The 13,454-nt window shown below is 46.1% G+C and overlaps 1 protein-coding gene across 2 annotated transcripts in view; it reads left to right on the forward strand.

Annotated features, from left to right (window-relative positions):
• Nucleotides 1-9,110: 9,110 nt before the first annotated feature.
• The window catches only part of UST (uronyl 2-sulfotransferase), a 297,889-nt gene continuing 293,545 nt past the window's right edge, over nucleotides 9,111-13,454 (forward strand). Inside the window, exon 1 of one of the 2 annotated variants that reach the window (XR_013830904.1) lies at nucleotides 9,111-10,148. Coding sequence is in view for 1 of the 2 variants with exons in the window: in XM_079939954.1 (XP_079796080.1) it covers nucleotides 9,893-10,148 (256 nt within the window). In the remaining variant the exon portion in view is untranslated. The remainder of the gene's footprint in view (nucleotides 10,149-13,454) is intronic. The other variant, XM_079939954.1, reaches the window with a different exon arrangement.

Consider the following 13,454-nt stretch of genomic DNA (forward strand, 5'->3'; position numbering starts at 1 on the left):
ATTAAAAAATAAAAGGCCCAAAGGTGCATAATGAAGATGATATAGTTTGAATTATTTCTCTGAATTATTTTCCTTGTCTTCTAGTGTCTTTCCCTGTAGCTCTTTCATCAATATGGACAAAGAAAGCACTTCGGGTTCATGGGGGCTGAGCAGGAGAACAGAGAACAGAGAAAAGGAGAGAGAAAAAAGCAAGTCATGAGAAACATTGGTCTTAGCTGTCCCACTCCAGGGCCAAATCCTGTTCAGGGAAGTTTGAAAACAACCATATAGTTTGGGGCTACTATGGGCTGAATGTTTGTGTTCCCCACAAATTCATGTGTGGAAGCCCTAATCCCCAATGTGATGATACTGTATTTGGTGGTGGAGCCTTTGGGAGATTATTAGGTCAATCTCATGCATGAGATTAATGCCCTTATAAGAAGAATAAAGCATTCCCCTCCTCTCGCCATGTGAGGATACAAGTCGGGGTGTGGAATCTGCTGGCACTTTGACCTTGGACTTCCCAGCCTCCAGAACTGGGAGAAATAAATGTTGGTCATGTAAGTCATTGAGTGCATGGTATTTTGTTATAGCAGCTTGCACTGACTAAGACAAGGGCATTCCCAGAATGGTGGGGTTTCTTTGTACTTCCTTGGAACAGATGTGGGATATATGAAGCCTCTTCGAGAATCACTGGGTTAACATAGTGCCAACCAGACAGAGGCTAGAAGTGGCTGAGGAAGGATTTGAAGCCGAGATGGCCTGATGGCCCCTCAAGTCTGCCTTGGGCAGGCAGGACGCCCTGAAATCCAGAAAAGTTCCTGGGTCCCTCGAGGTGGCAGAGGGGGCACAGAAGGTTCAGAGCTGGGGGTCACGTCATGTGGGGTGAGACTTTGAAGCAGAGGCTGTTAAGCAGATGGCCCTAAACTAGGAGCCACACCAGTCAGAAGCAGAGGTGCAAACAGAGAGCCGTGGACTGCAATGGCCGTGAGACACAGCGCCCGCGCCCCTGCCTGTGACGCACTACACTCCCTGCGTGGGACCATCTTGGCCAGGAAGAGGGGGAGCCTTTGCAGGGAGTTTGCACCTTGAATTTGACTGAATATTAACCCCAAATGACCAAATATAGTAAGTGTGCCCTGAAAGAGATTGTTTCCAACCAAAAAAGGCTGAGCTAGATCAGCTCCTGCCATCCCTAACCCCTACCCTCTGAGGAGATAGGACCTGAGTGAGATGTGATCAGTTACAGGAAATAAAGGGTCATATTTTTATACTTTAAGCAATGCATTGGGACTTAAACAAATATCCACACTTTAAATGTGACAACACTCATTTGGATTAATAATTTTTTAAAAATCCGATTACTTTATTTTCATATCTTTTAAGCAAGGCAGATGAGTCGATCAAATCACTGATCTAATTAAAGGCACAAAAGATATCTTGTGATAAATGAATATTTGGGGATTCATATTGGTACTCAGCTACATGGAAAGCACCAGGCATATTTCATAATAAACCAATAACACTGCATTACACAAAGTTCATCTGAAAAAGAATTATTCAACTAGTTATTGGAAATAATGTTTTTAGAGGTCCCACGTAATTTCCCACTTTCCCAGGCTTTTCTTGCCCCCTGCAGACTCCTCGGTCTCTCTGCCAGGACATCCGACTTCCTCCCACGGAAAATGTGCATCAGATGCAGTCAATGTAAAACCTGCACGAGGAAATCAAATCCAAGAGTTCAGAGTCACAGCACTCTTGGATCAAAAACAATCACCAATTCAATCATCTATTTTTCTTATTTGCTTACAAATAACTCTCAAATCTAAAAATCACTTCTACACTCAAAGGACAAAGGTTTGTAAGACAATTTTAAAAATCAAAGAAAAATTATTCCTTTTGGAAATGAATAGTGAGCTTCTCGAAAGATTGGAATGACTTTGCTATTTCCAATGTGTAACAAACAATTTATCATTTAATTACATGCTGCCTTGCATTATTGTCAAATTGCTTCACTTATGAACAATCCTGTCTTCCCGAAAGGATTGCAAATTCTTCGAAGGCTGAACAGCTGGTCTTACACTTTTCTGTTTTGCTTCATGGCAATTCACAGAGTGGGAGGCACATAATAGTGCTAAATATATATTTATTGGATGATTGCAAAGAACATATTGATTTTATACTATATTAACATAGATTGAGCCTGGTCAAGAATTTTTAAAAGAAAAAGATAAGCAGAAAATTGAATGCAGTTTAGAACCTCTTAGGAGCACTGTGAAAAATAATTCAGCCAGAAAAGCCGCTCTAAATTTAGTGTAATCATTTGTACTGCAGAGATTCAAATATATGGTCCAAACAGCAGTCTGCACTGTAAGGTAACACATTCAATATCTGGACATATTAAGAAGGTTTTTCTTTTTTCATTAATTGTAAACAGAGTTAATTTTTTAGGCTTTTTATCTAGACTGAATGAAGACTCTTAAAGAAAATTCACTGTAGAAAGAAAATAGGCATCGTGGGCCCACCCTTTTCTCAGAGTTGGAAGCTATAACCAAATTGCAGCAATGAGGCTTCTCTGTGCTATGTTAAGACTAGGAGTCAGTGTCTGCACTTAACAGTACCTTTTTGGATATGTGGTTTCTTTCTGCAAAATCGAAGCCATCTCTGTCTTTTATGCATGCCCTATATTAATATTGTTTTCTCTGCAGGATCTGTTTAATTATAATAGGATCAAGAATTTCTGCTCAAGACTTGCCTAAGAGCTAAGAGGCCTGTGAGCACTGGCCCGAAGGGGAGAATCTCTAAAGAACCTTTAGACAAAACTCCAGTTGGTGTCTGGGATTGGGGTCCAGCATTCTTAGCGATGACGCAGTTTCACAGATCTCCGCTGTCCCTCTCCAGGCAGGGTTGCCACTGTCCCCCAGACACATCTCTGTGCTCTTTCTTTCTCAGTTAGTTCTCATTACTTGGCATGCCCTCTGGGCTACTGCCCAGCGATAAATCCTCCTTATCCTACAATCCAGCTCCCCTACCACCTTTCCGGGAAAGCTTTTCAGACTAAGTCTCCCGTATCTGATATTCGTTATTCTTATCGTCTATTTCCTCATCTGTAAAATGGGGAAAATAAGAGTATCTGCAGCATGAGGTTGTTGTGAAGATTAAATGACAATTCAGGTAAAGAGATTAGAACATGCTAGGAATGTAGCAATACTAACATAGTTTTAGCTATCATTTTAAATACAAAATACTTGAGGTAAAAGGCCCTTTGGATTAATGCTTTCTTTGTTTTTCTGCTTATTCGTTTGCTTGCTTTCTTGTTTATCTGTTTATGCCTTGTCTCAGGAGAGGGGTAAGAGTCATAAGGGAGCAGGGGTGGAGAGCACCTCTTGTTCTTTGTGTGTGTGTGTAGCTGTGCGCGGAAGGATGTGCCTGCTACACGCTGGGAGCATACGGGGAACCTAAGACCAAGTTCCCGTCCACTCAGTGGACCAGGGACCCACAAGATTGGAAACCAGCAATGTTTTAATGTTTTTATGAAAACCTTATTCTTTCATTTGACTTCTCAAATCTGAGGCAGAAAAACAGAACAGGCTGGCTTGTAATTTATCGTTATTACAATAGGGACATTCCAACTCAACAACTTTCCTGAAACAGCCCTACGTTTAGCAAAGCAGTAAAAGAAGAGGGTCTGAACACAACCCTGGTGGTCTTCCAAGGCCAAAGCTCAGAGAGCTTGGTTCTCCAAAAGAGTGAATGCCCCAGTCCCTGAAATTGGCAACATTCTGAAGACAAGCAATACTTCTGCCAAGGTGGATGGTAACACCTGGCAAAACCCATGGGTTCATATTCCTTTTGTGATTCCATGAGGCATTCTGTTTTTTCTTTTTTAAATTGAAGTACAGTTGATTTACAACATTGTGTTAGTTTCAGGTATACAGCAAAATGATTCAGTTATGTGTGTATATATATATATATATATATATTCGAATATAGTTCCCTGTGCTATACAGTAAATCCTTGTTTTTCATCCATTTTCTGTATAGTAGTTTATATCTGTTAATCCCATACTCTTAATTTATCCCTCCCCCCTCCCTTTCCCCTTTGATAACCGTAAGTTTTTCTATGTCTGCGAGTCTGTTTCTGTTTTGTGTATAGATTCATTTGTATTATTTATGAAATTCTGCATATAGGTGATATCATATGATATTTGTCTTTGGCTGACTTACTTCACTTAGTATAATATTCTCTAGGTCCATCCATGTTGCTACAAATGGCAATATGTCATTTTTTTTACGGCTGAGTAGTTTTCCATTGCATATATAAACCACATCTTCTTTAGCCAATCATCTGTTGATGGACACTTGGGTTGTTTCCACATCGTGAGGCATTCTTAGTCACAGGAAGCAGTTGAATTGTTAATTAGACTGTGGGTCATGGAGGTGGTGAGGGATTACTTCACTCATTCATTCATTCTTTTTTTCCCCTCAGCAATATATTTTTCATCTCAAACAACTCCTTTAATGGTCATTTGAATGTCCCAGGAGGATGCAGACCTATTCTCCATTGTGCCGCCATCTCTCATCCCCAGTTGGCCAGACATGGAATAATGAGAGGCGACCCATTGAACTTAAGATCCTTCATATTAAAACTAACCTTCTCATTCAATAAATATTTACTGAGTGACCACTATCTGTCAGACTATGCTAGGTGCTGGGGAAAGATCAGTGAATGAGTGAGACAAAATCATGGCCCTCATGATGCTTGTTTTCCAGTGAGGAGAGATACACAACAGATAAAAATACCAACATGTCATATTATGGTAAGTTCTACAGAGAAAATGAAAGAAGGTCAAGGGAATAAAGAATGCAGGTCATGTGTACATTTTGTATAGGGTAGTCAGAAAAGATTCCTTGGCTAAGGTAACATTGTGCAGAGACTGAAGGAAGTCAAAGGGCAAACAAACCATGTAGAGATCTGGGAAAAGAACTTTTGAGGCAGAGGGGACCACAACTGCAAAGGCCCTGATGGAGGGGCAAGTTTTGTTGGTCTAATGAACAATGATGAGATAGGACGAGTAGGGAAAAGTGACAGGAGATGAGGTCAGAGAGACAACGGGGCCAAATAGAAGGGCACTTGTAGGGCACTCGAAGAACTTTGGTTTTGACTCTGAGTGTGTTGGGAGCCACTAGCAATTCTGTGCAGGGGAGTTACCTCTGGCTGTTGTGAAGGGGATGAAATAGAGTGAAAGTCTGGGATCAAGAAGGAGGAATGGCAGGGACCGCGGGTTGCCACTTAGTAGTCACTTGTCTTTTCTTACTTTAGTAATAGGACCCTGATTCTTCTGTGGCAGCAGTGTGCCCAGCTGAAACCTCTATTCCCCAGCCCTCCACTGCAGCTGGACGTGGTCCTGTGACTACGTTCTGGCCAAAAATCTGTAAGAGGATGATTCATGGCATTTTTGGAACGCTGCTTTAAAAGAACCCACGCCATTTGGAGGAAGACTTTTTTCTTCTTTTGCTTCCTCCTGTTGTCAGCCTGGAATATAAGCATAAGGGGTGGAGCTCCAGTGGCCATCTTGAATCATAAAGTTACCTTTAAAATGAAACCACGTGCTGAGGATGGTGAACGCTCCGATGGTTCCTTGATGAGAGCGTGGAGATGCCTCACCGACTCTTCTGGACTTGTTTCATATGAGAGGGAGAGACACTTCTATTTTGTTTAAGCCATTGTTATTTTGGGTTTTTCAGTTACACACAGCTAAACCTAAATATAACTTACATAGGAGGCCACTGCAGTAACCCAGATGAGAGAAGATGGTGGCTTGGACCAGAGTGGTAGCAAAGGAAGTTGGATGCTGGATACTGTTTTGAAAGTAGGGCCTATAGGATTTGCAGATGGGTTAGACACAGGAGTGAGAGAAGGAGAAAGACTAAGGAAGACTTCTGGGTTTTGCCCCTGAGTGATTTGATAGTGCCATCATTTATAGAGATGCAGAAGCCTTGGGAGAGAGCATGCTTGGGGGTGGGGTTGGGTGGATCCAGGAGTCTAGGGCCGTGACAGACTAGCCTTGCTAGAAGCAGAGAGGGACACAGTGAAACAGAAGGAATGATAGAGAGAGGGTTTAGATTGGTGGGGAAATCAGGTCACTCCTGTCCTACTGCTCTTATTTTCTCAAAAAAGCATGAGGCCAGGTCGTCAGCTGAGAAAGAAGAGATGAAAGTAGTGGAAGTAGAAGAGAGAAGTATGAAATAGCCATTTTAGAGAGTGGGGTTGCTGGACAGCAATGAGTGAGCGTCCAAGGAAATTTGTGCTAAAGTGAAGCAGTTAGCAGTGCTGGGTGTCTTCTGCAATCTGGTCCAGTGGCACTGCTGTGTTTATCTGGGTTTTGCCAGACAAGTGTGTACCATGTAAGATGACAGGAACATGGGAATGAAAGGGTGTCTGCAAGATAGGGATCAGAACGATGGATCAGGAATCAGAACTAAACAAAGGAGGAAGGAAGCATACGAGATGGGTGATGGATTAAAAAGTTGAGGGTTCTTGAAAAGACTGAAAATGGCTCGAGTGTGGGCGGTTGTAGCATGAGCAGAGGAGAGAAGGTGATGATGGCCAGGGGTTGGGATTGTTGACAATGAGTGGCTCAGGTGAGAGAGATGAAAATCACCAGAGAGAGAAGGGATGAGAAAGCTCAAGCTATTAAATAAAGTATGTTGAATTATAAGACTAATAATAAATGTTGTTCACAAATTCCTCTAGTTAGTTGGTTTGTTAACTAGTTTGAATAAAGATACCATTCATCAGTATAAGTACTTTAAATTCAAAGTTTTGTTTTTTTGATGGGACATTTATAGGATTTCAAAGAACAAAGTTTTACCCAAACATCTAAGTTTTTGTGGGGTGAAAATATAAAGCAATCTTCTCTGTGTTAAATTTCTTCGTATCTTAAGATCCGTCCTTTTCCCTCGGTGAGTTTTTTTAGGCAGTTAGTCCCTTAACACAATCTTTTAAAAACTGCCCGGTTTTTCCCCTCTAAAATTTATTTATTTATTTATTTTTGGCTGCATTGGGTCTTCGTTTTTGTGTGCAGGCTTTCTCTAGTTGCGGCGAGCAGGGGCTACTCTTCTTTGTGGTGCATGGGCTTCTCATTGCGGTGGCATCTCTTGTTGCAGAGCACGGGCTCTAGGTGCACGGGCTTCAGTAGTTGTGGCACGTGGGCTCAGTAGTTGTGTCTCGCGGGCTTAGTTGCTCTGCGGCATGTGGGATCTTCCCGGACCAGGGCTCAAACCCATGTCCCCTGCATTGGCAGGTGGATTCTTAACCACTGCGTCACCAGGGAAGTCCCCCCTCTAAAATTCTTCATGTCATAGCTTATTTTTCGCTAAGCCAAATGTTGCCACCTCGTATTTCCTCATAACTTTTTCACTGTTTTCTAAACTCTTATTCCCATATTTAGTTATTTTTTAAGACGTTTATTTCCTTTCTTCCTGCTCCAACTGCCTGTTATAACCTCGCTGTTGCTGAGATTCCTTTCCTTAGGAGAAAGAATTGGGAAGTTTCCCAACTCATTCTGTGAGAGAAGTTTCCAGACCCTGGGGGTCTCGTGAGCACACAGGATCTTGTACATTATCCTACATCTAATGAAAAACCTCCAGATGATAGGGCCAGGCCTCAGGTGCGGGTCCGATTTGTCACAGGTGGTCTCTGAAACATTATGCAAATTGCTTTGCTCCTCCCGTCTCCTAGTCCCTCGTCATTAACTCAAAAATTATTAATTGGGAGCCGATTCTCAGGTACTCAGCATGCTGATTAAAGTCATTCACATTAGTGGGCAATGACTGATTGGCGTAATTCTCTCAGGGGCACTCACATTTGTAAAATGTGCATATTAATCCAAATAAATCTGATTCATAGAATAAATGTGAAACAAACCATTAACACTTTGTTTTAGGATTTTCTGTGCTAGAACACAGGGACTTCCCTTTTCTTTCCGCCTCAAAGCAGCCTTCCCATTCATGAGAAGGTGGGCCAGGACAACATAAAATCGGGAAGTAGAGTATGTGTGTGTGGATGTGTGTGGCACCACTCAGCTCATCCACAACTGTCTCCAGTTCATGATCTATGTGTCTTCTTCGGGAATCAGAGATACTCACGTCTGGATGACGGTTAAACCGTATTATTTTTAAATTGTAAACTCTTGATCTCAGGATTCTACTCCCTGATTTTCCATAGAGACTTTCTCAGATACCCAACTTTATAAAGGTTTTCAGGAAAACAGTCTTAGAATCATAGATGTCCCTGGCTCCTGGTTCTTCCTTTAATCCGTTGTCAGTCACTGGAATGTACAGCGTGAATAGGAAACCAGAGGTGTGAGGCAGGCACAAGGAGCCTGAAATTTCCATTTCTGTTTCTCAAAGTGGCCTGAGCTAAATGCGTGTATCCCATCTTCCAGTCACCGTGCAAGTTATTAGGAAAAGCACCCTGGCTGGGAGATAGTACCACGCAGTGGTTATTATAGTGGGCTTGAGCGTCAGACAGGTTTGAGTGTGGCACCCAACTCGACTCCTGGCATCTCCGTGACCTTGGGCAAGTCACTTAAGTCTCAGGTGGCACAGCTCCTATGTCTAGCCATGAATTACTCTTACTGAAGTGAGGCTGATGCGAGCAGCGCTTTCTGTGCATCACCCACCCTCGCCAGAAGGTCTGTGTTTGATGCAGCTTCCCTGCCCGGAAGGTGCTCTTTTAGGTCCAGAAACTTCCCTTGGAAGGAAGGGTGGCAGCGATGAAATGGGTATGCAAGGGCTCTTTCCTCTTCATATCTGCTAGAGGAAAGACCTCCTTGAGTCCGCCCTATAACCCCCCCCTCCTTGCCTTTCTGGTCGCTTCCTGGATGAGCAGCTGTAGAGCGAAGGCGAGCAAGGAACAAGCGTCCTCCTCTGGTTCTCTTCCAGGAGTTGGGGCGATGAGCCTGGCCCTATGGGGTCATGTTTTAATTACAATTTACACCACTTGCTCTTTCACCATCTCAGCAAAGTCTTGAACCTATCTCCAAGTACCTTTCATCGGCCTTTTGTAAACAGCTCGGCACACAGAAGGAGAATCGAGTTTCTGAAATGAGAAAACAAACAAAAACCAAAAACCATATAGTACTAGAAGAAGTCGTGCTTCTTCCTGCCGGTGACTGTTTACGAGAGGGAAGTCAGCGGGGCCCCCAAGAGGTCGCTGGTGGCGCAGGAACTGAGGCCAGATTGTAGAGAAAGGGGGAAGGAAAAAAACCCCCAGAAACTTTCTTCCTTGTAGCGAATAATCGCCGCCCCCCCACCCCCCCTCCCCCGCTCCAGGCAGAGGCAGTAACGTGACACCCGAGAGAAACCCGTAGACCCGAGCTGAGAGAGGGAGGGAAGAGGGAGGAGAGAGAGCGGCGGAGAGCCGGAGGGAGAAAGGGGAGGAGAGGGAGGAAAACCCCTGTCAAGGAGGTGGAGCGAGGGGATGGTGTCCGCCTCCCGTTCCTCCCTGCCGTTTTTTAGAGGAGCCTGAACCCGGACAAAACACGCCGAGACCGACAGACACAAAGCCGGGGGGTCCACGCTGGCGCTGGAGGCGAGCCCCGGCGGCCGCGAGCGAGCCCGAGGCGCGGCGGGGCGCGGGGCACGGGGGCGCTAGCGGGCGCGGGCCGGGCGCGGGCAGTGCCGCCGAGCCGGGGCTGGGCACCTCGGCCGCTCGGGCCGCGGCGGCGGGGACCATGCCGAGGAAAGTCTCCTGAGCCCGGCAACTTCGGCCCCTCCCCGCCCCCACCCGGGCTGCCCTCGGCGCGGCCCTGTCCATGTGCAGCCGGCCGGCCGGGCTCTCCTCCTCGCAGGCGGATGGGTGACCTTTTCCTGGCACGGGCAGGCTGTGCAAGGCGGCGGAGCAGGCGATGAAGAAGAAGCAGCAGCAGCAGCAGCATCCCGGCAGCGGCGCGGATCCCTGGCCCCATGGGGCCCCTCTGGGGGGCGCCCCTCCCGGCCTGGGCAGCTGGAAGCGCCGGGTCTCCCTGCTGCCTCTCCTGCGCTTCTCCCTCCGGGACTACGGTTTCTGCATGGCCACCCTGCTGGTCTTCTGCCTGGGCTCCCTCTTCTATCAGCTCGGCGGGGGACCCCCGCGCTTTCTGCTCGACCTGCGGCAGTATTTGGGTAAGGAAGGGAGACGGGAGCGAGGGCGGCGCGCGCTGCTCGAAGTTGTGCAGGGGAGAGTGGGGCGCGCCGGGCACTCTGGAGCTGCCCCCGCCGCCGCCTCCCCGAGGCTCCCCAGGTGGGACGCTGGGGAGCATCGGTGCGGCGGCCCCGAATTGCTGCTGCCTCCAGCGCGTCAGTCTGTCTGCGCCTAGGCGGGGGCGCCGCGGGGTTGATGTGCCGGGCAGGTAGCCCGGGGCTGGGCGCTGCATACCTTCCTCCGCCTCCGCCACCCCCTCTGGGCGGAGTGCAGGCGTGTGAGTGAGTGTGTACGAGTGTGTGTATATTCAAGCCTGGCAGAGTGGGGAGAGACGAGGGGCAGCGACTGCCCCTCCATGGCATTAGCGCCCACAGTCCCGTCCCGTCCGGCGCTCGGGGTCGCGCGGGTGGGATTGACTCCTACCCACGGCCTGTTCTGTGAATTGTGCCCCACGAGAGCTCCTGCCCCCTGGCCTGGGTGGCCCAGGGGCAGTTTTCGGGCTCCACGCTGTCCCTGAGCTGCCTTGTGCTTGGGGCACCCCTTGTCCACCCCACTGTCCTCAGCGAGTGAGACGCGGGGAGCCGGGGTCCGGGGCGCGAGTCACCCTGGCCAGCAGTGTCGCCTACTTCGACTGAACGATCCTCAGCGCTGTGTCTCAAATCTGAACTTTTGAGGGGGGGGCGGGTTGTGCCTGGCTTATTAGGAGCGAGGTCGCCTATTTTAGCAGAGGTAAGGAAGGAGTGTGCGAAGAGAGAAAAGAGCGTCTCCAGAGAGAGGGCGTGACCCACAGCTCGGTGGTCCAGGCACGGGGAGAGCGGTGCCAGGGCCCAGCGAAAGTAACCCCCAGGCCCCCGGTGCGCGCCTTGGCTAAGGGACGATGCACATCTCTCACAAGTCTTGCGGGGGCCGGGGCGGGGGGAGAGGCTGGGAGGGATTCAGCTAATCGCGAACGTCCAAGGGGATAAACCTAAGCCCCCGGCAAACTTCGGCATCTGCGTGACGGGAGCGAAGGCGCAAAGGGAAGCCCCCGGAGCGCTGGCACCATAATGGGCCAAACGACTCCGGCGGCGGGAGGCTGCCACCCTCACCCACAGAAATCCCTTCGTCGCAGAAACCACAGGTCTGGATAGCAGATCGTTTTCGAAGGAAAAAACCACTTCAACAAAGTGACAAATGTGTTAGAGCGTTTTCAAATGTACACGCAGATAAAATAATGTTTTTTTCCACGTAGAGAAGCTCAGATTTTAAAAGTTACACTTCTTTTTCAGTAGAAACTTTAGGGAACTACGGTTTTTCTAAGATGCTTTAGGGAAAATTAAAGGAAAATATTGCCCAAGTAGATTTCCAAACATATCTGGTTTCTTAGAGGATTTGGGGTAATATGCACTTTTGCTAAGGAGTCAACTCTCTTCTTTCGAGTTCTGTGATAGGAAGTCTCACAGCCTCATAGGGTCTCCGATTCCTGCTAGTACCACACAGGTCACAATTGTTACGATTACCGACAATCACTGTTAACTGGCATAGGGAGGGAAGTGATTTGGAAGCTCAGGGGCCTTTCTCCATAAACTCTGATAATGAATTCTTTGGTGAGGTTCTTTTAAAGCAAAATATGCAGGCAAGTGATGTAGGGAAAGTACAGTGGACAGGGAAGGAAGACATCTGTGGTGTCCTGAGGAGCACTTGGCTTTGGGCAGGGCACTGGAACCACATGGGCCTCAACTTTTCCATAGGTAAAATTCTGGGCAGGACCAGATTGTCTCTGACACCTCCACACAGCTCTTAAAATGTTATGGCTCTGATACCCTTCTTGGGGCTGGGGAGCCTGGGAGGAGGAAGGAGCAAAGGCATGTAGTGAGGCTAAAATCAGGAAACCGCAGCATCTAGCATGTTAACCTCTTGAAAATTCAACCAAATACGTGTGGTATCCAGAATTTAGTGTGCTTTCATTCTATATTTCAAAAAATGAGGCCTGATAAATTTGGAGGCTTATTTGCTGGAAGGGTGAATTCACAGCATTCACTCAGGGAACCAGGAAGAACTGAAGGATGGAATATTGCTCCTATTATTAACTCACCATTGAGTTTCTGACTGATGTAACAGGTTAAAAAATGACATCATTGTGAACTGAAAATAGGATACCCTTGGCCAAATTTGTTCCCTGTTGTTTTGTTATGTAAACATAATGATTTTCAGGAAAAGCAGGCTTGTGGTCTTTAAGAGGATCTAAAATATACCCTTAATAAAATAAGGCCAAGGTATCTGCAGAACTACTCTCCCCTTGTTTCCTCCATTCTATTATTTTAGTGTCTGTGAAAACAAAACTGTGGTTAGTAAACACATCCTCTCAATTTTCCTAGGTAGCCAATTTTGGAGGCAAGTATTTTTCTTAAATAAAAGTTCATATAAAGTCAAAATTTTCCAAATCAAAATAATATTTATAGCAATATTTGTCTTGACAGGATATTATTTTTAATATACTTGTATAATATATTACATCTGACATAGTAGCTACTAAATAAATATTTGTCAAAGTGATGACTGCACCTATTGTATCAAATAGGTAGTGTGATGTTTAACATATTGAATATTCTCACAGGAAAAAAAAAAGGACCATTTATGATAGAAGCTAATATTTATTGGATATGTGCCAATCAGTGCACATGTAGGATGAAATTGTATTAGCATAGCAATATCATAGGTAGGTGCAGCTGTTATTCCCATTTTTGATATGGGAGAAGGGAGGGCAACGAAGTTCACCGACTTGCTGAGGGGCGCATAGTAAGTAAGGCAAGATTTGAACCCACATCCGGCTGAATCAAGTACCCATTGCATTAGCACTACAAGCAGTTTGAGAGAAAAAGGAAATAGAGCCAAGATGCGAGTGGAAATCTAAAGGGCTGACTGGCCAAAAATGATTATTTTTATTTCCATAATTTCACTTTCCTTTTCTTGATACTTTGAGTATCTTGAGGGGCCAACAGAGAAGGGAAATAATTCAAGCAGCTGGCCTGCCCTTAACTCCACCTTCCTGTATTTATCTCCATGTTGCTGCTTCCATGTACTAAGCAAATGAACTCTCCCAGAGCCACACAACTGGAGGTGATGTGAATTGGAATCAAATTAAATCTTAAATGCCTAATTTCTTTCTTTAGCAGTCGTTCACTGTCTAAGCGGGTCGTTCTCAATGTGCGGTCCCTGGACCTGCAGCATCAGCATCACCTGGACACTTGTTACAAGTGCAGATTCTCAGGTCTCATCCCAGACCTATGGAATGAAAGAGTCTGGGT

Source organism: Stenella coeruleoalba (assembly GCF_951394435.1).
Source record: "Stenella coeruleoalba genome assembly, chromosome: 12".
Lineage (NCBI taxonomy): Eukaryota > Metazoa > Chordata > Mammalia > Artiodactyla > Delphinidae > Stenella > Stenella coeruleoalba.